Here is a 23,698-nt window from a genome sequence, read left to right as displayed (position 1 = left end):
TTAGTGTCGAACTTGATTTTTGGTTGAATAGAACTTTTTTATTCAACGTTAAATAGGATTATATTGGGCCCATTAGATAACACACAAACAATTCATTGCTGATGAGCATTACATAGTTCCATTTTGTCTACTGGTTAGGATAGTACACTTTTACCCAGCAAGCCCGTGTTCGATTCATAGAACGAAAAACTGTCTTGGTCAAAACCAGTTTACTCGACGCTATCAGTTTCTCTTTTCTAACGCCCTCCTGATCCAAAGACCTCCTTTGTATTCACATCCAAAGACCTCCCAGAGTTTGCTTGGTCTGAATCATTACTGTTTTCAGTTGTTCAGACTTTATTTGTAATTGGAATTAACAAAGTAAAACTCAAAACGAGCAGAAACTACTAAGATGAGTGGGACTGACGCACCCCATGCCTGCTTCAAACCAGGATCGTGGATCTGGGTGGCAACCTCCCTTAAAACGAGCAGAAACTACTAAGATGAGTGGGACTAACGAACCCCATGCCTGCTTAAAACCAGGATCGTGGATCTGGGTGGCAACCTCCCTTAAAACGAGCAGAAACTACTAAGGTGAGTGGGACTGACGCACCCCATGCCTGCTTAAAACCAGGATCGTGGATCTGGGTGGCAACCTCCCTTAAAACGAGCAGAAACTACTATGATGAGTGGGACTGACGTACCCCATGTCTGCTTAAAACCAGGATCGTGGATCTGGGTGGCAACCTCCCTTAAAACGAGCAGAAACTACTAAGATGAGTGGGACTGACGCACCCCATGCCTGCTTAAAACCAGGATCGTGGATCTGGGTGGCAACCTCCCTTAAAACGAGCAGAAACTACTAAGATGAGTGGGACTGACGCACCCCATGTCTGCTTAAAACCAGGATCGTGGATCTGGGTGGCAACCTCCCTTAAAAAGAATAGAAACTATTAAGATGAGTGGGACTGACGCACCCCATGCCTGCTTAAAACCAGGATCGTGGATCTGGGTGGCAACCTCCCTTAAAACGAGCAGAAACTACTAAGTTGAGTGGGATTGACGCACCCCATGCCTGCTTAAAACCATGATCGTGGATCTGGGTGGCAACCTCCCTTAAAACGAGCAGAAACTACTAAGATGTGTGGGACTGACGCACCCCGTGTCTGCTTAAAACCAGGATCGTGGATCTGGGTGGCAACCTCCCTTAAAACGAGCAGAAACTACTAAGATGAGTGGGACTGACGCACCTCATGCCTGCTTAAAACCAGGATCATGGGTCTGGGTGGCAACCTCCCTTAAAACGAGCAGAAACTACTAAGATGAGTGGGACTGACGCACCCCATGCCTGCTCAAAACCAGGATCGTGGATCTGGGTGGCAACCTCCCTTAAAATCTTTAACATGTATAATGTTTTTAAAAATAGAATTGAAGAGAAGCTTTATAGCTGACACCCCTCCCTTGTCGTGAAAATCTTAACTACATCCAATTAATGTCATCCATTTAAGTCAATTAAATGAAAAAAATATCAGTTTTTTGAACTGTAATTTTGGAGAAACATTAAAAAAACGAACAGAAATTATCATAGGCAGCGAAGTAGCATTGCCTTAGTAAAGGCCGATTTTGGCACAATGCATTATTTATTTAGTGCAGACCTGGGCACTTCGTATAGAAGGAGTTGTCGTAGAAACTTTGAAAGGGGATCATTCGATTGGAAATTGAAAGTTCTAGTGCCCTTTTAAAGGGTCAAAAGCGATTGAAGGGGAACTAGCCCCCCATTTCCATTATTTCCGCAAACACATTCAACCGAAATTTTGAGATAGTCGTTTTGTTCAACATAGTTGAAAGGTCCAGTAGCTATGTCTTTGGGGATTGACATCCCCCCCCCCTTCACAGCCCTCAGGGCAAGGACTATAAGTTATACTAGTTGCCCGTTATTAACATATAAGGTTTCTTATGGAAGGGGTGGTCGTATAAACTTCGAAAGGGGTTCAGTAGATTGGAAATCAGAAGTTCTAGTGACCTTTTTAAGAGTCAGAAGTGGTTGAAGGGCAACTAGTCCCCCGTCCTCTTTTCCCCAAGTGCATCCAATAGAAATTGGCAGTAAATTAATGCTACCGTCATCATTCATCGGATCAACACGCTACTTTGCTGAACATTTTGAAGACGCCTTGGCTACGGTTTGCTACCTTAGACCCCCATATTTCTTTATAACTATAATTTGCATTCCTGATTGGCCCGAAATTAAAGAAACAGCAAGAATTAAATCTAATAATAATAAGTTTATCATAGACCATTCCACTCAAGATTGCCCCGATTTCGTTACTCGAATTGCGAAACTGAAATTTGAAGAAATAATGAAAGATCAGAGGCAACGCTACAGCGGTTGCCTATAGTAAAGGTCATAAGGCTTCTATAATTTTTTTCCCCCAGAGGCACTTCATATGGAAGGGGTGGCCGTATTAAATTCTGATGGGCTCATTCGATTGGAAATCGGAAGTTCTAGTGCCCTTTTTAAGAGTCAGAAGTGGTAAGAGGGCAACTAGACCCCCATCTCCTCTCTCCCCCCTCCAATGTTTCCATTTTGTTAAAAAGATATCCATTTTGAGATAGCCATTTTGTTAAAAATAGATAAAAAAAAAATCAGATAACAAAAACTCTGGGGTCGACACAACCCCTTAGAGCACGGGACAGATGTTATAAGTTATGCTCCAGGGTCATATAAGGCTTTTAATGGTAGAGGTGCTTCTATAAACTTCAGAAAGGACTCATTTGTTTGGAAATTGAAAGTTCTACTCTACTTTTTAAGAGTGAAAAGTGACAGGAGGGCAACTAGCCGCCCCCCGGCTTTTCCCCCCAAATGCATCCAATACAAATTTTGAGATAGCCAAGGTTTTAGTGGAAGGGGTGGTCGTATGAATTTCAAATAGGGCTCATTTGATTGGAAACCGCAAGTTCTAGTTCCCTTTTTAAGAGTCAAAAGTGATCAGAGGGCAAATAGACCCCCCTCCCTAATTCCATCTTTTCCCCAAATGCATTGGATCAAAATTCTGAGATAGTCATTTTGTTCAAATACACCAAATACACACAAAGAATCCATGTATGCGCAAATAATGATGGTATCCTTGATTACACTTCCCTGACAAATTTGTAAGCAATTATGAGTGGTAAGGTACTATGCGTGGATAACATCGGTGATACCATGACTATTGTTCCATCAGAGATTGGATACCATCTGCGAAACCCAATAACTTAATGCTTTTTCATCCGCTTAATTCGCTTATCCTATTGTCACTGTTAATTAATCAAACTAAACTTTAATTTGCAAAGCTTACTTTTTAATATTTTTAGGTTGGAATTTTAGAAAGCGAACAACTCACAAGTATCGAAAAAGCGTATTGTCTTTTTTTTTATCACAAATAACAAAATTTACAACTTTAATGAAAAATTAATTTGGAGATACCTCATATCAGAGGAGCTTATGGTAAAAACTGAAAAAATTATGTGCCCAGAGCTTCTTCCCCCTTGGCCGCTGCAAAATATGCATTCCCTGTTGCAAATCATTCAAAAATAGCTTGATCTGGTTGAAACAATTAACATATAACATAATTAACAGAAATTAGCAATTAACATATAACTTTTGAAAATAAATATGTCGGTAGCAATTCATACCTTATGTTTTAGCCCCAATTCACACAACCCTCTTTAAAAAAAGAAAAAATCAGGAATTCAGTTCTTAATGAAAATACCTTTATTGTAGTTTTTGGTAGTAGCGATTGGCCAAATTTAGAAGAAAGATGCCCGGATGAAGAATCTGCAAAAGACAAGCCAAAAACAAATGACACCCAGCAGCTCAATAAGCTGTTTTTCTTTGAAGGTGTAGTTGTATTTGATCATATCTTCATATGATTATGCAGTTTTTGGTAGTAGCGATTGGTCAGATATAGAAGAAAGATGCCCGGATGAAAAATCTGCAAAAAGAATAAGCCAAAAAAATATGACACCCAACAGCTCAATGTGCTGTTTTCCTTTGAAGGTGTAGTTGTCTTTGAAAATAAAACTTAATTAATTATTGAATTTTTAACTTGTTTATTTTGCGCGGTTCAATATTGCAAAAAAAAAAAAAAAATCAGAAATTCATTTTTTAATGAAAAGAGCTTCATATGATTATGCATGTTTTGGTAGTAGTGAATGGCCAAATATAGAAGAAAGATGCCCGGATGAAAAATCCACAAAAAAGAAGCCAAAAAATATGACACCCAACAGCTCAATATGCTGTTTTCCTTTGAAGGTGTAGTTGTCTTTGAAAATAAAGCATAATTTATTATTGAACCTTTAACTTGCTTATTTTGTGCGGTTCAATATTTAAAAAAAAAAAAAAATCAGTAATTCAGTTTCAAATATATAAGAAAGATGCCCAGATGAAAAATCCGCAAAAAAAAAGCCAAAAAAATATGACACCCAACAGCTCAATGTGCTGTTTTCCTTTGAAGGTGTAGTTGTCTTTGAAAATAAAACTTAATTAATTATTGAATTTTTAACTTGTTTATTTTGCGCGGTTCAATATTGCAAAAAAATCAGGAATTCAGTGTTTAATGAAAAGAGCTTCATATGATTATGCAGTTTTTGGTAGTAGCAATTGGCCAAATTTAGAAGAAAGATGCCCAGATGAAAAATCCGCAAAAAAAAGCCAAAAACATATGACACCCAGCTGCTCAATAAGCTGTTTTCCTTTGAAGGTGTAATATTGCAATGCTGACAAAAAAGTTATAATGCCCTACAAATATGATAGTTTTGAAACAACTAAAAGAAAAATCTTAAAAAATCGTAGTTTTCAGGTATGAATAGACCCAAGATTGGTGCAGGGGGAAAAAGGTACTTGTAAATGAATCCAGTAAACATGCGGGAAAGACCGCATCAAAATCTCAAAGATGCTATATGAAAAACAGGTTTTATGCCTAGTGAGGTATTGCACACTCCCTGACAAAGATTTAAACTTTAGTTTTTTGGGGTTGAAGGGGCAAAAAAAGGTACCTAGGTTAGGTTACGTATTTTATATATGCTATGCCTTACCCTCCCCCGACCCCCTGTATGTGCAAATATATAACCCAAATTTGTTTCTGAACTATTATATTTTAACTTCATTTTGTTTTATTTCATTAGCATTAACGAAACTTCACTTATCGCGTTTTTACTGAATTCTCAACAAGTACCGAAAAATATTTTTAGCCTGATGTACTTGGTAACACAAGTATGGGTAACTTAAAAGAGTGGAGACTGGCGCTAGTAGTGGTAAAAAAAACATCAACGCCATCTAGTGTTTGGCATCTCTTGGTATTTTTCTTAAAATTTGCAATCGTTTTTTTTTTAAGGAACTGAGATCAGACACTTATGGCTACCCTAACTTTACAATTAAACTGACTAAAATAATTTTTTTTATTATTACACTGGGGGGAAAATGTAGCGTCGCCAAACGCTAGATGACGTTGAGTTATTTTGTCGACACTAGCGCCAGTTCCCAACCCATACACTATGCTTGGTACTTTAATTTTATCGCTGAGCATGAACCTAATTTTAATGGCAATTATTCATTTTTTTAGGAAGAAATGTTGAAGTGGGCAACAGGGAGAGGAATACGTGGAAATGAAGAGGATATTAAACGAAACCAAAAATCCCTTAGAAGACAGAATTCAACCCGGCGAAGAAAACAGTCCTTCCTCTCTCGTATAACAGATCCGGGGGGACAAAAGAAGGCTCCTTTAATACCAGTCACAGAAATATCCACCGTCGTAGCAAACATAATAGGCGAGGATGAACAAGAGCATTTCAATCTCTCACCGGCGCCACGCCGACCATACTTGAGTTCAATCAAAGAAGCTATTGTTCGCAAAATGCCAACCCTTCGGGAGAATGAGGAATGTAATCATAAACATAAAAACAAGAAACCAATTCGATGTGGGTTTCCAAGTATATTTACTCGTGATGATTTGAAAAACGTCTGTGATTCTGAGAGTGATAGCTCCAGTGCTTATATGCTGCTAGATGCTATACCGGCTGCTTTAAGAAGAGAAGAAGATGAAAAAAATAAATTATCATTTATAAAAAGTCAAATTCCTTCCAAAAATAAAGAGCCATTCTATAGCAATATTACTGTCCAATGCCCATCTAGAGCGTTTAGCCTTCCAAAGATCCCTATACCTGGAGCCAACACTGTGTCCCTAAGAAACACGGTAAGTACGGACTCTTTGGTGAAAAATGTTCCAAAAGTAAGTGGGTCTAAAGATTGTCGGAAACAAAAATATCAGCTGAATTTGTCCAGTATTCGGGCAGAACAATACGGAAGTTTAAAAAGACAGCGGAACGGTGGACCTGTAGGGTATTATGGTAGTTTGAAACGGTCTGAAAAGATTCAATTGAAACCAGTGAGAAGTGAAAGCTTTGTTGTGCTTAGTCTTGACAAAGAAACAGACAAGCGTAGAAACCCAATCACTGATCTTCAGCTAAAGGCATTCACGAACAAGCCACCTCACGACTTGCACAAACCAATGGCTTGTAAAACGGCTAAAAGTACAGAGTGCCAAAGGAAAAATGCTTATTCACTTTCAAACCGTGAAATTCAACATCTTCCATTTTTGGCCGACAAATCCTCCAGCTTTCCTCCATTTTCTGAACGTGACTCACCGGATGGCCAAGATTGGCAACCTAGCTATGTAAATCTTGAAGATGCTCAAATGTCAACTCTTGCTGCCACTATTAAAGAGAAGGAGCAATCAATAAATTTTTGGAAGCCCCAAACGCTAAATGAGCCAAAGATTGCTGAATTCAGCAGTACTGATCCATTTTGGAAGCCAACATCCATTGAAAAAACAGACGATAAAAAGCCGCAAATAAGTCATGCAAGAACTACAAGCATTTCAGAATTCATGAAATTAGCGAATCAGAAAAATATTTCAGCCATTCCCCTTGCCGATCAAATCAAAGTTTCAAATCTTCGGCGAACCACATCTATGATGGACCTCACCTCAATTTCAGATGGCGAAATTGACCCAGGAGAGAGAGAATCGCCACATGGCTGCTCTAACAGTGACAACAGTGTGGATGAACATTGCACAGCCTGCATAGTCATGGGGCAAAACAACTGTAATTATCATAGCCAATACCTGAATATGGGTACTAAGCCCCATAAAAATGACAAAACTGTCAATAAAACTAAAAAGGGTGGGCAAAGCCGGCATGTTACAACAACGCATCGTAATAAAAACCTTAATGACAGTGGCGAAGTTACAAAACAGTCACCAACGACTTTTTGTAGTTCCTCTAGTGAAGTTAGTGATAGTATTGTTACTGTGATAGAACGAAATATCAGCAACCTCAGCATTAATAGTGGTGGTAATTGTGACTTAGTATACCCGGGCGTGACCACACCAAAACAGCTATACAATGCAGCAGATAATCCTATTTATTTAAAATCAAACCTCCTCAATTTTAGTGAAAACATTGACGACACTTTAGCTGAATATAGTGATGACTATACAACCTGGAATTCTCATATATGGAATGCTATATTACAATCTCGTTCGGCCAATGTTAGTCCCCCGCATTCCACTGGGGGCATTTATGGCTCACCACTGTTGAAAAATCCACAAAAAAAGCTAACTGAAAAAGAAGATGTTACGCCTTTTGATCGGTTTTGTAATCTTTTAAATTCTACAGAAAAAAAGGCCAATATTTCAATGTGCAGTAACAAAAGTACAAAAACGAATACCAGCTATATAAGAAAGGGCATAAAAAGAAGTCAAAATGGACTGGAAAAAAGAGGTAAGCCCATATTTTACTTAAGACTGATTGAATCATTCTAAAGACAGAAAAACAGAGAGTTAACTGTTGAAAAAATGCCATGACTGAAAAACATTTTGTTCTTTTTAGTGACTAAATATTTCTTAATGCTAATTAACCTTTTGCTATTTAATGCTAATTAAGCTAATTTCTAATTAAGCTAATTAAACTTTAAAATGATGGAATTATTTGTCTCTCCAGAAATCGAATTTTTTTTTTTGTCTGTCTTTATTTGACCTGGCTATAAAAAGGCTGATGTGTTCGAGTCAGAGCAGTGGCGAATCCAGAAGGTGGGATGATCACCAATTTTTTGGTTTAATTTGTGTCATCTTTACTTAGATTTACACGTATGTGCTGACCGCCGATGGGGATTATCCCCTTGACAGGGATTTGGTTAAATTTTGTGTGGTTCTTACTCAGATTTACAGGAATCTGTCCAACAAAAGAAAAAGGCCATTGAAATTTCTTTATATGAATGTATATATTTAAACTATTAAATGATGTACTAGTAAAGATGAATATTCATTCGTTTATAGTTATTATGTTCATTCATTCATTCGTTTTATTCATCATTATATTCATTCGTTTATAGTTATTATGTTCATTCATTCATTCGTTTTATTCATTATTATATTCATTCGTTTATAGTTATTTTATTATAGTTATTGAGACTTTGGGTACTTGTCAGTTATCCCAACCTCACCGAAGTTCTTGATCCGAGTAAAACTATTTTTTTCTGTCTGCATTCGGAGATAATTAGCTTAGTCTCCGTGAGATAAACTACTATAGGCTATAGGTATATTTTAATTAAATATTTAATATATAGAATTGGTTAGATTAGGCTAGTTATTTAATATAGGGCCTTGTGGGTGGTCTGTTTTCCATAATTCTCTGTTGTAGTTTCCATAATTTTGTTTCTAAAGTATAACATTTCCATCATATTTTGGTATATTTCATTATAAGTAACCTAATTTCGCTTCTTGAGTGTGATCGGATTAGTGACAAGTACCAGAGATGGAAGTGATATGAATTATCTTAAATAAATAAAAAACAAAACAAAATGAAGGCCATAAGTCTTGTAGCCATCCTTCCCCCACTCCAATCCTGGATTTGTCACTAAGGTACTCATTTAGTAGCCGGGCAACACGCGAGAAGTGAAGTTTGGTTAATGCTAATAAAATAAAACAAAGTATGATAAAAATATAATAGTTTAGAAACAAATTTGGGCTATATATTTGCACATTGGGGGATGGGAATAAACCATAGCTTATATTAAATACGTAATCTAGCCTAACCTATGTACATTTTTTTGCCCCTTCAACCCCAAAAAAAAACTAAAGTTTAAATATTTTTTACAGAGTGAGCAATACCTCACTAGGCAGCGGAAACCTGTTTTTCAATAGGATCTTTTAAATTTTATATGCGGTTCTTCTCGCGTGTTGTCCATCTACTAAATAAGTATCGTCACTAATTCAAGGCAAAATTTAAGCCCAATTTTTCCGGCATGGGTAGCAAAATATTCAACTTATGTCCAAAACAAGACCGAATATTTTCGCTTTGTCCTCGTCAAGACATTTTTTCGGTTGAACTGCATAAAATTTGGCCACCAAAGCGAAGTTCAAACCCAGTCAAAACTTAGCCCTAATTTCAAAAGCGTTATTTTGAGGGTGCTTTGGATCAGGTGCTTTGAGGAGTCTATATAACAATTTGTGGTAGGCTACTCCTGTATTATTCAGAACAAACTCGAGGATTTTGATGAATGTTCGATCTATGAAAACCTGTTTCAAAGCCACAAAGACATATAACGGGTGACAGAATGCATTTGAATTGTATAATTTGGGCTATATATTTGCACATTAGGGGGCGGGGGTAAGGTTAATTTCGGTTACTTTACCCCCAAACACCCTTAATGTGTAAATATATAGCCCAAATTAAAAATTTCCAAATGTACCGTATTGTATCAGGACCTCCAAATTGTACCAAAAATGGTACAATTGTACCGTGTTGGCAACACTGCATCGAACTCCCTCTGCACTAAAGTTATGCTTTTTATAAGAACATTTCGAGAAGAAACGTATTGACTCAGGTCCATTTTCGATAATATATGGATTAATCAATTATGAAAACCGCAGGCTGTCTTCAGCATAAGAAGTAGAGAATTGATTGGGTGACAGCCCTGGTCATATACAGTTAGTTGCTATGTGTCTTAAATTTGTGTACTTTCATGTAAAAAATAGATTTTATGTTTAATTTCTGTCCGTTTTGACTTTAAGTTAATTTTAGACCGCATTATAATGTGTTTAAATCCACCGCCACACAGGAGAGTGCCTTTGGATTTATGTTGTTTTACGGTATTTAAGTGCCTTAAGCTGGGTGGCCATCTCTTTATTAATAATCTCAGATTATCCATATCCAGGATTTTTTCTCGGGGGGGGGGGTTACAAAAAACTTAAAAACGTCAAAAAATTGTTATATGCATTTTGTTACATTTTCATGAGTCAGATAGATATTTCGAGTGTGGGGGGGGGGGGTAAAACTCCCTAATCCCCCTGGATACGACCTTGAATAGTCTTATGATATTTGGGTCCAGTTTTTGCAGAGTTATTGTTCTGTGGCTTCAAAAAGGGAAGGAAAAGACGTTAAAAAGGTTTTTTTTTTAAGTTGTTAATTTCCTGCAGCCTTGATTTTCAGTCGTGATATCCAAGCTTACCAAGTGTACAATTTGGTAAGCTTCTGCGCCACAAACCGTAAAGCTTCTACGCCACAAAGGATGGCGTAGAAATGATGGAAATAGCATTTGCATCGTGATACTTTCTGCTGCTTAGCATTTAAAAATTAGGAAAAATTGTTTGAATACACCCTCTATGTTCTGTCTGGAAACACTGCTCAAACACGATCAATTTTGCAAAAACTGCACCCTGAAAATTTTTTGTTGTGGGATGGGGGAGGGGGGCTGAAATTCTGAAAGATTAAATTTGTCGTAGTAAATCTCAAATTTTTCAGGGGTGGCGGCTTTTCTGAAAAATATCAAAACAAATTCCATGAGACCCCATCATTAAAATTGAACTTAGTCTCAATGTATTCTGTAAGAACAAGAGAGATTTTGGGGTAAATTTCCCCTACACTCTGATCGATTAAAATTTGGTAAATTTGTGTCGAAGGAAATTCGTGTTAAGCAGTGGTGTCAATTCACGTAAATTAGCGGGGATGGGACAAAAATGTATTTTTCGAAATTTTGGGGAACAATTTTGTTCTTTTCAATTTATCAATGAAAATACGGAAGAAAGCCATTTTTCAGTGAGAATATAAAAAGTATTTTTTTTAAAATAAGGATGGGGATGGGGAAATGACCCCCCTCTCCTTCGACACAACTGGGATTTAGGGGTGTTGCAGCTCCCCTCATAGACAGGATGTTACAGGGGATGACAGAGTTGCGTCTCTTTACTTTCATTTGAAAAACTTGTTTTTAATTTATTTTCTGTTTGTTATTAATATTATATGCAGGGTAATTCAGGTACTTTGAAACATAGCTCTTGTGTATTTCAATCTCTATCATCAAGATAACTATTTTGACTTACAGACTGATACCATGTCTTGCCACGATGCAGAGCCAAAAAGGCAATGAGGGGGCCTTGGTACCTCGTACCCCTAGTCACTTTACTCCTTAGTCACTTGTGGTGCCTCCTTAGTGGTACCTCCTTAGCCACTTTCAACTTATTGAAAGAGCACTGCAGCTCGCAATATCCGTTCGAGCGAGTCCTCTTTCAATATTCTATGAACATTGGCTTCGATCTCAATACCTGTCGTGATTATAGTTTTAGGGGGGAGTGTATAGAAAAGGAGAGGACATGCAGTTCTTCAACAGCCCCCCCCTAGAGTCCTTCAGTAAGGCGGTGCTCTACTTTAGCAGCTATTTGCGTTATTGATAAAAATGAAGAATCCTAATTACTATCACTCCGCAATTAAGACAAGCCACTACACAAGTTTAGATGTAAAAGGTTCTTTCTAATGTCTAAAAAGACAATTTCCAAAAGACACTAAAACATTTTCTGTCCAAATCATTGTTGGTTTTACTTACCTCTTATGAAGCAAATACGTGTCTGCAAGTACAATCAACGGATCAACATCTATCAGTGGAACCCTTCTAACTTTCTCGCAAAAAAATAATCGTTCTTTTTTTAAGGAGATACGTCTTTTGGTTTTGGGCACGCCCATCAAAAAGTCTCTGAATTCAATAAAACCTTTTCTGATATTTTTTTTTCTTTCGGGTTTTAATCCCTTTGGAAGGGTTTAGGACAGAGGGTGGAACCCCCAAGCCGTTCAAAAGTTGATGGAATGATGGTGAATGGTATGATTGTCCTAAGTCTGGGTATAGCAAGCCAGCTCTGACAGTAACGCCCTTGTAAAATAACTTGTATGATACAATTTTTCAGTATACAATTTTAGGTCTTCAGTATTTCTCGTAGCATATCCTAGCAATATTTCGTATTGGTGCGTACATAGAGAAGGGATTAGAAAGAAGGAAATGTTTTTACAATTAATTATTATTAATTATATGGAATTAAAGTTATTTTTTTGGTAATTTACCAGAAGGTATTTTTCGCTATGTATCATGTTAATGTGTGTTTTGTAATTTGATCTTTTGTAATTTTTCTATTTTTCATAATTTTTGTGTGTATATGGCTCTTGGGCTTTTGAAATACACGATTTATCTATCTATCTATCTATCCGTGATAAAATGAATTAAAACGAAAACAATATAAAAAATATCTGGCGCAAAACCATTAAAACTCTGAAACACAAAAATACCAATTTGAAAATCTCTAATTTGAGCAACATTCAAAATCCCAAGTTTCCTAAAAATCGACTCTGTACTTACCAATGTACTTACAAATGCTTACCAATTAACTTCAATTCTTTATTGTGCTGAATCTGTACTCGTTTAAAATTGTACGTAAAATTACTAGCCCAAATCATACATCCATAATGTATATACGGCACAATCAAAGAGTAATATAAAAGAACTAAAATATGAGAAGGTAAAAAATGTTGAAAATGTCTTAAAATCCCGAGGCCGTGGCTTACCAATTTACTTAACAATAACAGTGCACTGGAACAGGTATTAACAACTAAAAAGGGATAAATTTTTGAAGAGGCCTTTAGATTTTGATATTACTCATAGCAGTGAATTAAGTGGACCTGAGAACCCTGAGAATGACTATTTTGCCCCTCCCTGTAATCCTAGAACCCATTATTTCCCTGCTAAATAAATTTTCTTCATTTAAAAAGATTTTTCAAATCATCTTAATTATTTTTAATTTTATTTTTCAGGACTAAAAATCCTCAATGAGAGACCCCCAGGGAAAAAACACGCATAAGAAGGGACAGTGACCCCACTCAACTCTCTGCTGTGAATTTAGTTAAAGATAAAATAAACAACTTGTATGAAGCCTAAATTTGAAATAATTGTTCTTGTTTTCGTGAAATGTTGTGATTTTTGCTCTACTTTCTACTTTTTAATTTCTACTTTCCACTCTTTATGGTTATTAAAATAATTTGTTTTTTTCATATGAAATATGTCTCCTTTTTATACATAGCCTATAGGATCATTTCACGTTGAAAGATTTTTCATAGTGGCAGCACATAGAGACGCCATCGGGGTCCAAGCCAGGGGCAGATCTAGGATTTTTTTTGGGGGGGGGGGGCAAAATAGGTTCATCCGATAAACTTGCATTAGGAGCAAGTTTAATTAACGCAAACTTGGGTTACTTAAGTACATTACCCTACTTTAGACTATCTTAGGGGGGGACTGGATCCCCCACTGGCCCAAGCTTTACTCAACTTGATAAAACTTTCGAGTCAAGCCATAATACGAGAGCATCTAAAGCATCTCACTGAAACTTGATCTTACTAAAAATTGGCTGAAACTTGAGTCCGACCTGACACCATGTCAAGTGACCATGACTTCTGACCAGAAGCTGAGAGATGTTAACACAATCTTTCAATTTCTTAGTAGAAAATGGTCAAAAGCCATACGTTATTCCGAAGTTGGGATAACATCAGAGGCGGAGTAAGTATTTTTCACGGGGAGGGGGCAAACGTACTCTGCCGCCCCCCCCCCCCACCCCACCATCAATACTGTAAATATTTCAACTTTTGCCGAAGAATATTACAATATAAACTTGTTTTGCATCCCCAGGGGCGTTACGGGGCGCTTGCCCCCTCTAGCCCCCTAAATCTCTCCCTGGGCTACATAAACGTTTTGGTACTGGTGCATTAGGTTGTCACTTCTAAAAAGTCTGTTAAATGCTAATGAAATAAAATAGGATGAATATATAATAGTTTAGAAACTAATTTGGGCTATATATTTGCACATACGGGGGGGGGGGGTAAAGCATAGCATATATTAAATACGTAACCTAACTTAGGTACCTTTTCTTGCCCCTAAACCCCAAAAAACAGCAGTTTAAATATCGTGAACGCAATGAAAGCTACTCTGCATTCCATGTCTTAATAGCGGTCTCTTTGAAAATAACCGGTCTCTGGGGGGTTTCATCTGTCATTGCGTGACTGGTTTCCTTGCATAGTACATAAAAGTGACCATCTAATCCACTAGTACCAACGTTTTTAACACAGAGCTCTTGCAATTTTGAGGTCTTTGGTGCCTAACAATAAGGCTCTTCTCAAGGTCTTTGTCACTCATACCGTCTACCCCAAAAAATCAATAATCAACAAGGTAAATTTGAGGAGTGTTCCCTAGTACGTTGCCCTCAAGTGGGCTAGGGTTACAATGCGTAAATTGTAGGAAGAGAGAGAGATAAGGAGGAGGCGAAATGCCCCTTCTCGTATAAGTGGATTAACTCAGGGACATTGATTCACGAAAATACAAGGGGGCAAAATATTTTCATTTAAATGTAGGGGGCAATTTTGCCATTAAAAAAAAATAAAATAATAAAATATTATTTTTTAATGAAAATACCAAAAAGGTACTTTTCAAAACCTAGGGGGGGGGGGGCTCGAATTGACGTGCCGGGTTTGACTAATGGCATTAGCATTAGGAGTTTATTTGTTCTCTATAGTTTATTTTCGATATTTCATAAGTTTTACCTTTACTTCACAAGATAAAATATATTAGTATTAGCATAAACAAATAAAAGCTCTCATTTTATTACTACCTTACTTTTAACGGCAATGGTGTTAAATCCAGATTTATTGTTTGGGTTTTGACCGGAAGTCCAGGTAGTTAGAAATTGATTTTTAGCTCTTCGGCTTTTGTATGGTCACTTCCCCAATCAATCCTAAATTTATCCGTAAAAATATAGGTCGTAAATCTAGGCCTACGATTGAGCAGCCCTGTTATCAAAATTTGGAGGGATTTTAACCTGTTTTATCAGACTGTTCATGGTAATGAACGATCAGACCGTTCATGGTAATGAACGGTAAGTAAAGAAGGGCCCCTGTCAATAAAAACCAAAACTACAATAAATCAGAGTCTACTTGTAAAAAATCTTGTGACTCAAAATTTTATATTATTCTTATTGGCGGGAAACATCGCACAGCAGAACAAATCAGGCAGAATTTAACTTTTCGTTCGTTTTACTGGATTAAAAATTCGTACAGGGGGCTTAACCAATCCTGCTTTAAATAGACGGGGCTATTTGTCGGCTCTCCAGAAATTAGGAATAGTATAATTGGTTTGCAAAATATGTCACAGATATAAGAATAATAGGACAATATCTTTCTTTTCTCTTCACCGAAACTCTAAAAAAGAAAATATGCGTCTGCAGTATAAGAAAATTAGTAATTTTTTAATTCCCGAGGTTCTGTTCAAAACTCTGTTTAAGATATAAAACGTAAAATGATAAATTCTTATAAAAATATACTAAGAAAATGAATTGAATTTTTATGGTGATTCCAAACCAGTAAATTTGAATTCAATATTCAATCTTAAATTTACGCATCAAAAGCTATTAGCCTTTGCAGCTTCGCGTAATTTACGAAAATGGGGAAAATACCCGAAATAGTAGTGCAAACTTCATGAAATTAGGTCCTCAAAATCAGCATGTCTGAGAGCACTGGGACGGAGGTTTTATTCGGTTTATTCAATTTCAGCCAAATTTAGACATCTTATTATTCACTGGGTCTTGATCCGACCGTAGGATTTTCCATCTGATTTTACGGTTGTTCCAAATACGTAACCACTGCTACTACTAACAACTCACCGCAGCACTATGTCGCCTGAGGCCAACACAGCTACGCACGCTGCTCCTCCATCCCAATCTATTCAAAGCCTCCCTTTTTACACCCTCCCACGAAGTTCCCATTTCCTTTAATCTTTCTTCATGACGTCCTCCCACCCCAGTCGAGGACAAGCATCGAACCACTGGTCACAGGATATCGGGAGAGGGCTTATTAAAATGAAAGTGTGAAGTTTTAGTGCGCTTTCAGAGGCAACGCTCTTGCGCTACCTCTGAAAAGGTCTTAAGCCTTCAATGTATTATTTTTTTCCAGAGCCACTTCATATGGAAGTGATGGTCATAGAAACATCGGAGGGGGCTCATTTTATGGAAAACCATATGTTTTTTTGACATTGTGCTTTAATTTTCTAGAACATCGATAAAAAACAAAAAAATAAATCATTATAAAAATAATCAAGATAACTGGAAAGAACTGATGGAAATGAGCTGAATGTTTTACATAATGATAGTAATGATATGGAAATTCAGCAATTCAAGATTTCAGCTAGCAGTATTTTTTAGTGTTACAACTAAAAAAAAGGTTTTAAATCTATCTTGTTTTCACTAAAGCGCAAATGACGCAATATACTTTAGAAGGTTTATGGTTAGAAGGGGGGGGGGGCGCAGTAGCCAAATTCAAGTTTGTAATAACTTCTATTGGTTTTAAGTTTGACTTATTGTTCATGTTAATTCTTACTCGTCGCCACAGAAAGCATCCACAGAAACATTTTACTCATCGCCACAGAACACAGAACAAATGAAACTCAGAGAGGAGAGAAAGTAACAAAATGAAAAATAAAATCAAAAAAGGGTGAAAAAACGAGGATTTTGTCAGCCAGTGGCGAAACCATGAAGATGAAAATATAAGCAAATATTTCGACAAGGACCTCCGCCAAGTGCTAGTTACTTTCTCAGTGCTAAACAAAAAAGAAAAAAAAAAACGAAAATCTAACCTTTCGAAGTTTACCTTACAAAGACAGAACAGAGACAGTCTTTGTAAGGTAAACTTCGAAAGGTTAGATTTTCGTTTTTTTTGTTTTTTTTGTTTAGCACTGAGGACGACTTGGTGGAGGTCCTTGTCAAAATATTTGGTTATATTTTCATCTTCATGGTTTCGCCACTGGGTGACAAAATCCTCGTTTTTTCACCCTTTTTTGATTTTATTTTTCATTTTGTTACTTTCTCTCCTCTCCGAGTTTCATTTGTCATGTATAGCCAGTGTGGTCTAAGAATGTATTAACACAGAACACATCGCCACACGCCACACCGTCACAGATTTTTTGTGGTTCTATGACTCTAGACAACAATTTAAGGCCGAGTAGTGGAAAATTGTTCTCGAAAAGTGGAGATTTTTCGTATAAACGAAAAAATTAGGAAAAATCGGGAATTCGATTTCTGGACCCCCATATGCAGTTATGTAGTTTTTGATAGTGGTGGTCGCTAAATTGAAAAAAGAGGTGCGAGGGCAAAAAACAGCAGAAGAAGCAAATGTATGGCAAAAGACACCTTAAGAAGGTTTAGTTTTTATTTGAAAATGTGATTGTTTAGTGTGTGATGTGATTGTCATTTGAAGTTGTGATTGGGAATCAACAGAGTGTTAATGTTTGAATTTATACGAACAAAAAGCGTTTCTAATTAGCTAATTATTTTTACTTATTAATTAATTAGTCAACTAATTAATTAACTAATTGGTTTTATGTACACAATTCAACGTAACACCACAGACGAAAATGTAATACTGCCCTAAAAATTCACAATTTCCATTTTCTGCCATAAAAAAAATAACAACAAAAGATTCTGAAATATGCAATTGGGTTAGAAAAAACGAATAACCATATATAAAGCATCCGGGTTATGAAAAGTTAAAACGAGGGGGTCTCGAAAAGTTAAAACGAGGGGGTGGGAGTTTCGTTTGGGAGTTGGGAGTCATCGTAAAGCTGAAAAATGCATATTCAGGCCTAGGGCAGGATAAAGCAGGATTGGAGTGATTGCACCCAATCGGGCCCCGTATTTGAAAGGGGCCGAAAGGGGCCCTTACCACGAAATCAGTTTTCTATATTATAATGTATGTATTATATAGGCTAATAGTAAATATATAAGTTTTTTTTTCTCAAAACCCACCCATAATTGCTCGAATTGGTCTTCAAAAGAAGAAGCAGAAGGTATCGGGCAGAACAAATTTGATTCTAGTAATTTCAAACGGACGAAAAAAAAAATCATTACCATGAAAATGAACAAGAATTTTGAAATTTAAAGCAAATAGTGTTTAACGATAAGGGATAAATTATGAGCTATTTTAACAATTAGAAATATATCTATTGTAAATTTGCATTGCTGGATGAGATCTATTAATGAGTTATTATTATATAATATATACTTTATAATATAGAAAACTGATACCCGTAAAAGTTCATGTCAAATTTATTGAATTTTTTCAGGACAGACCGATATTAGAGATATTTTGCACTACGTACTTGACCTACTTTACGTACGTAAACTACTATGCAGGTATATTTTTATTTAAATATTTAATATTCAGAGAAAGCCCCGCAAAAAATCCAATCGGGCCCCACCCTATTCGATCCGGTTCTGTTCAGGCCCAAATGGTTGAACATGCGTTTGAAGTTGTATTTCCCTCGATAATCACCCAGATTTTGATCTGGTGATTATCCCCAGAATCACCAGAAACCAAATCACCAGAAATCACCAGAAACCGCAATAATGTAATGACGAACCTAATTCAGAAAAGAAAAAAAAATTACTGGATTGATTCGAGAGTGAGAACGTAGGCCCAAGATTTTATCCCTCTAGGACTGACTTGAAACTTACAGGGTATGAGCCTGGTGGGCCTCAAAGAAGACGAACATTTCAAAAGAAAATGGGTTGTTTTTGGTTTGTGATGTCAAAACTGGGCCAAAATTTCTCTTATAGTCTTAAATTTTCAAGGCTTATGGAATGGACCTAGGGGCGTCCCCTTGATTAAAATGGTACTTGTGTAGAATCTGGTAAGTGCGCTATAAGTGAAGCCTCGTTAATGCTAATGAAATAAAACAAAATAGGATGAAAATATAACAGTTCAGAAACAAATTTGGGCTATATATTTTCACAATAGGGGGGGGGGGGTCAGAATAGCATATATTCAATACGTAACCTAACGTAACCCACCCTAGGTACCATTAGTCCCCCTAAACCCCAAAAAACTAAAGTTTAAATATAGTTCCCGGTTTGAGAAACCCTTTGTTTATACCTCACAAGGCAGCGTAAACCTGTTTTCATAAAGATCTTTGCAATACACTTGTCGCGCACTTACCAGATTCTACACAAGTTCCAATTAAATTATTGGAACTTGTCTATTATCTCAACTACACTCAAGTTCTCACTCTCAGTAAAACTGGTCTCTCTGTTTGTATCACAGTTTATATAATTATCCAGTATGATCATTCCCTATCTCACCCATTATAAAAACCCGGACCGGGGTGCGAGTGCTCCGGAGAACGTTTTTGCAGATAGAAACATAGGCGGCATCAGATCTTTTCATGGGTAGACAAGTCAGACTATGATCTAATCGGAAACAAGTACGAGAACTCGTACTAACCCGCTAATGCAGAAAGAAGTGGGAGGAGCTTTTTGTTCGCACCGAGAACGAAGACCAGAAATGATCTGCGATAAGCTTACTGGATAATTATATGAACTGTGGTTTGTATTCGGTAATAATTAGCTTAGCCTGAGTGAAATAAACCACTATGTAGATATATTATAATTAAATGTTTAATATATTACGTTGGTTAGGTATTTAATACAATACGTTCTGGGCGGCCTGCTTTCACTAATTCTCTGTTGTATTTATCATATTTTAGTTACTAAAGTATTATATTTCATCATATTTTGGTATATTTCATTAGGATTAACCTAACTTCACTTCTTTGGTGTGGTCGCTATAACACGTAAATACCGAATTTTTTACTAAAAAGCTAAAGTCACTTTACGCTAATCAAATCATGGTATTTAGAGAAGGCTGACTAATGAAGGCAGCCCTCTGCACATTGACGGAATGACTGCTTAATTTTCTGAATAAACCTATTACTTGAAATTTTCTTCGGCTGTATCTTTTCGACAACATAGGCGTGTCTGAAAATAAGTATTCTTAAAGCTAACTATCAATCATAATTTCATGAATATTCCAATCTATCGGTTATTTGGTACTAAAAAAACTTTAGTACTTATAGCCTACAAATGTGTTTACATTAGATATACCGAGTTAGTCACACCTCTTAGATGCTCCTTAAAAGCTTGTGCCAAAATTCAAGCTTCGTATGAAAACAGGTAAATCTGATTTTGATGTGTTGTGCAATTCCAAATTTGAATAAAAAGTACGCCATTTGACTTCTGATTAAATAGAAAAACAAGTTTTTTCAACCGAAAGTAAGGAGCAATATTAAAACTTCAAACGAATAAAATCATTTCGTATATGAGGGGGGAATGCCCCCGCTCTTTTGTATTTTGTCCCAATTCCTTAAGAACAACTGCTAAAACACAAGGGTCGTTTAATTTGAATAAGAAGCATTTTTTTAGCACTATAAACTTTAGTGCAAGGAGCGGGGGTGGGGCAGCTCCCTAATTAAAAAAAAAACAATTCTTTTCTTTTTAGGTTTTAACGTTGCACCTTACATTCAGTCGAAAACCTGTTTTTTTTTTTATTTCTGGTCGTTTTCAAATTATACCCAGGGCTAACCAATAAAGGATACCCATAAACCCCATAAACCCATGACTCCTTGCTGTTAAATTGTATATATTAATGATTGCAAGTTGATTGGTAACATTAAAATTTGCATTTTCTCTGGCACTTAATTTCTTATACGTTATAAAAAGCGACTAAAGCCATTGAATGCAAAAAAAAGAAGAAAAAAAAAGAATGACATAAGATTAGCAAGGATGCTGATTTTGCAATAAATACAGACGGCGCATCGTAAAAAAAATGATGATGCTAAGAGACAACTTGTAAAAACGTTAAAAAAATACATAAAAACAAAGTTTTGTTGGGTTTTTAAAGTTGTTTTGTACCCCCCCCCCCCCCTCCCCGAAAAAAAATCCCCCCTGAACAAAAATCCTGGGCGAGGCCCTGATTGCACTTAATTTTTGGTGTTTAACTGGCAACCGCAATTATTGAATTGGGTTCAATAGAGCTTATTGAAATCTATTGAGGCGATGGCTCGCTTGTACACTTACCTCCTGATTAAAGATTACTATGTAATTACAATTCCAAATAACGTTCCGAACTTCCGATGATAATTTTTATTTTTTTTTTCTGTCTAGGGGCATGGAAAGAGTTCTCTCTTTGCTTTTCAAACCGTTCGTGGTAACGAACTGTAAGTAAGGAGCGACCCGGCTCAATGGTAACCGAAACTGTAGAAAACGGAATTTTGATACCAATAGATGTATCAAAAGAATCATACTTTAAGGCTGATTTCAAATATATAGGTTTCATCAAATTTAGTCCTGCTCATAAAAAGTTATATGCCTGAGAAAATTTAGCTGATTTTAAAAAAAAGGGGGAAAGACCCCCTAAAAGCTATAGAACCTTAATGAAATCACACCATCATATTCAGCGTATCAGAAAACCCTAGTGCGGAGGTTTCAAGCTCCTATCTACAAAAATGTGGAATTTTGCATTTTTTGCCAGAAGAAAGATCACGGATGCGTGTTTATTTGTTTGTTTGTTTTTTTTCCCAGGGGTGATTGTATCGACCCAGTGGTCCTAGAATATCATGGGAGGGCTCATTTGAACGGAAACTAAAAGTTCTAGTGCCCTTTTTAATTGACCAAAGAAAAATGGAGGGCAACTAGGCCCCCTCCCACGCTCATTTTTTCCCAAAGTCATCCGATCAAAATTTTGAGATACGGTAGCCATTTTGTTCAGCATGGTCGAAAATATGATAACCATGTCTTTTAGGATGACTTAATCCCTGAAGTCCCCGGGGGGAGGGCTGAAAGTTATGAACTTTACCCAATGTTAACATATAGTATTGGTTATTGGGAAGTATACAGACGTTTTCAGGGGGGATTTTTTCTGGTAGTGGGGGGGGGGAGGGGTGGTGGGATTGTGTGGGAGTATCTTACCATGAAGGAAGTTTTTATGGGGGAAGGTACATTGGTATGAATGGGGTGCCGGATTTTCCAGCATTATTTAAAAAAAGATCAGAAATTATATATTAAAAAAAAACATGTTTTTGAACTGAAAGTAAGGAGCAACATCAAAACTTAAAACGACAGAAAACATTACGTATATGATTGGGTTCACCCCCTAGTCAATACCTTGCTCTTTAAGCCAAAGATTATTTAGTACCTTCACAAGAGCTATTTATTCTAATTAACGGCATTTGTGATTAAGGGGTCATTTTTAAAGAATTGGAAAAAAAATTCGAACTTTAGTGTAAAGAGCAAGGTATTGACTAGGGGGCAAACCCTCTAATATACGTATTAAAAATATTTGAATATAGAAGTTCGTTACGTAAGTTAATTCGTAAGTTACGTCTATTTATTACTAATAAAAACGTTCGTAACTAAAATTAAACAGATTTCGAGAAAGCCATTTAACCAAATAAAAGTAAAATCAATATTCAAATTTTGTTTTAATTATTCATGTACGGTGAGCCAAAATCAAAACCTGTATCAACTCAAAAACTTTCAAAAATTAAATAAAAAAAAAGTTTTTTTTTAACTGAAAGTAAGGAACGCCGTTAAAACACAAAACGAACAGAAATTATTCAGTATATGAAACTGGCTGCCCCTCTTCAACAACTCGCTCTTTACGCTAAAGTTTGACTTTTTCACAACTCTATTTTTTTTTTAAACAATAAAAAAATTTAGCGTAAAGAGCGAGGCGTTGAGGAGGGAACAGCCCCTTTCATATACGGAATAATTTTTGTTCGTTTTAAGTTTTAACGTCATTCCTTACTTTCAGTTAAAAAAAACTTGTTTTTTTTATTTAATAGGTAAAAGACCGATATAATATTTTGGTAAGGCAAAGAAAACCGAAATGGGAAACCCATTCCCAGTATTCTTATTATGAAAGGGTAGAGGGAGTATAACTATGCAAGGATGAAAAAAAAACAAAAAAAACTAGAATTACACCTGGAAAACTTCCATCCAATATTGAAAAATAATCAAAGCATTTATACCGAGAAATCACGTCAGCCATATTTGCAGGACGGCCGAGGGGAGACCTAAGCCGAATTATCTGCATTATTGTCAGGTTTCGATTGGCGGTAAAGTTGTCTCGTTTATTCGTTTTATTAATTAAAAAGCAATTGCTTAAAAATAACTGGTGGCATGGGAGTTGAGCCCAAGATTCTCGGTGATTAGTTGGAGCTTCAAAATCCGGCCCAACAAACCGACGTGGCGGCCTATCTCAGCCTTTTAAAGCACTCCTAATCCTAAAAATCCTAACCTCGTTTCGACGACTTATCTTTCAGTTCTTTCAAACTTATTTCAAATGCAGAAAAAAAACCTGCACCTTAAGTACGCTCCTTCTCACATCTCACAAAAAAAAACTGCATACACCGTCCATCAGTATGTACAGTGGCGTCAATTTGGGGAAGGGTAAGGGAGGATATATACCCCTTTAAGTTTTTCTTTTTTTTTGGGGG

The 23,698-nt window shown here is 36.5% G+C and overlaps 1 protein-coding gene across 1 annotated transcript in view; it reads left to right on the top strand.

The window, feature by feature from the left end:
- The window catches only part of LOC148942415 (uncharacterized), a 148,774-nt gene that overhangs the window by 40,918 nt on the left and 84,158 nt on the right, over positions 1 to 23,698 (top strand). Inside the window, exon 2 of the mRNA XM_089103522.1 lies at positions 5,580 to 7,797. Within this exon, the coding sequence (XP_088959648.1) occupies positions 5,586 to 7,797 (2,212 nt within the window). The 5' untranslated portion in view covers positions 5,580 to 5,585. The remainder of the gene's footprint in view (positions 1 to 5,579; positions 7,798 to 23,698) is intronic.

The sequence above is a fragment of the Artemia sp. Qi Xiang Cuo genome, chromosome 17, assembly GCF_049724085.1.
Source record: "Artemia sp. Qi Xiang Cuo chromosome 17, ASM4972408v1, whole genome shotgun sequence".
NCBI lineage: Eukaryota > Metazoa > Arthropoda > Branchiopoda > Anostraca > Artemiidae > Artemia > Artemia sp. Qi Xiang Cuo.
The sequence above is the reverse complement of the archived record's forward strand: the minus strand, read 5'-3'. Positions and strand labels throughout refer to the sequence as shown.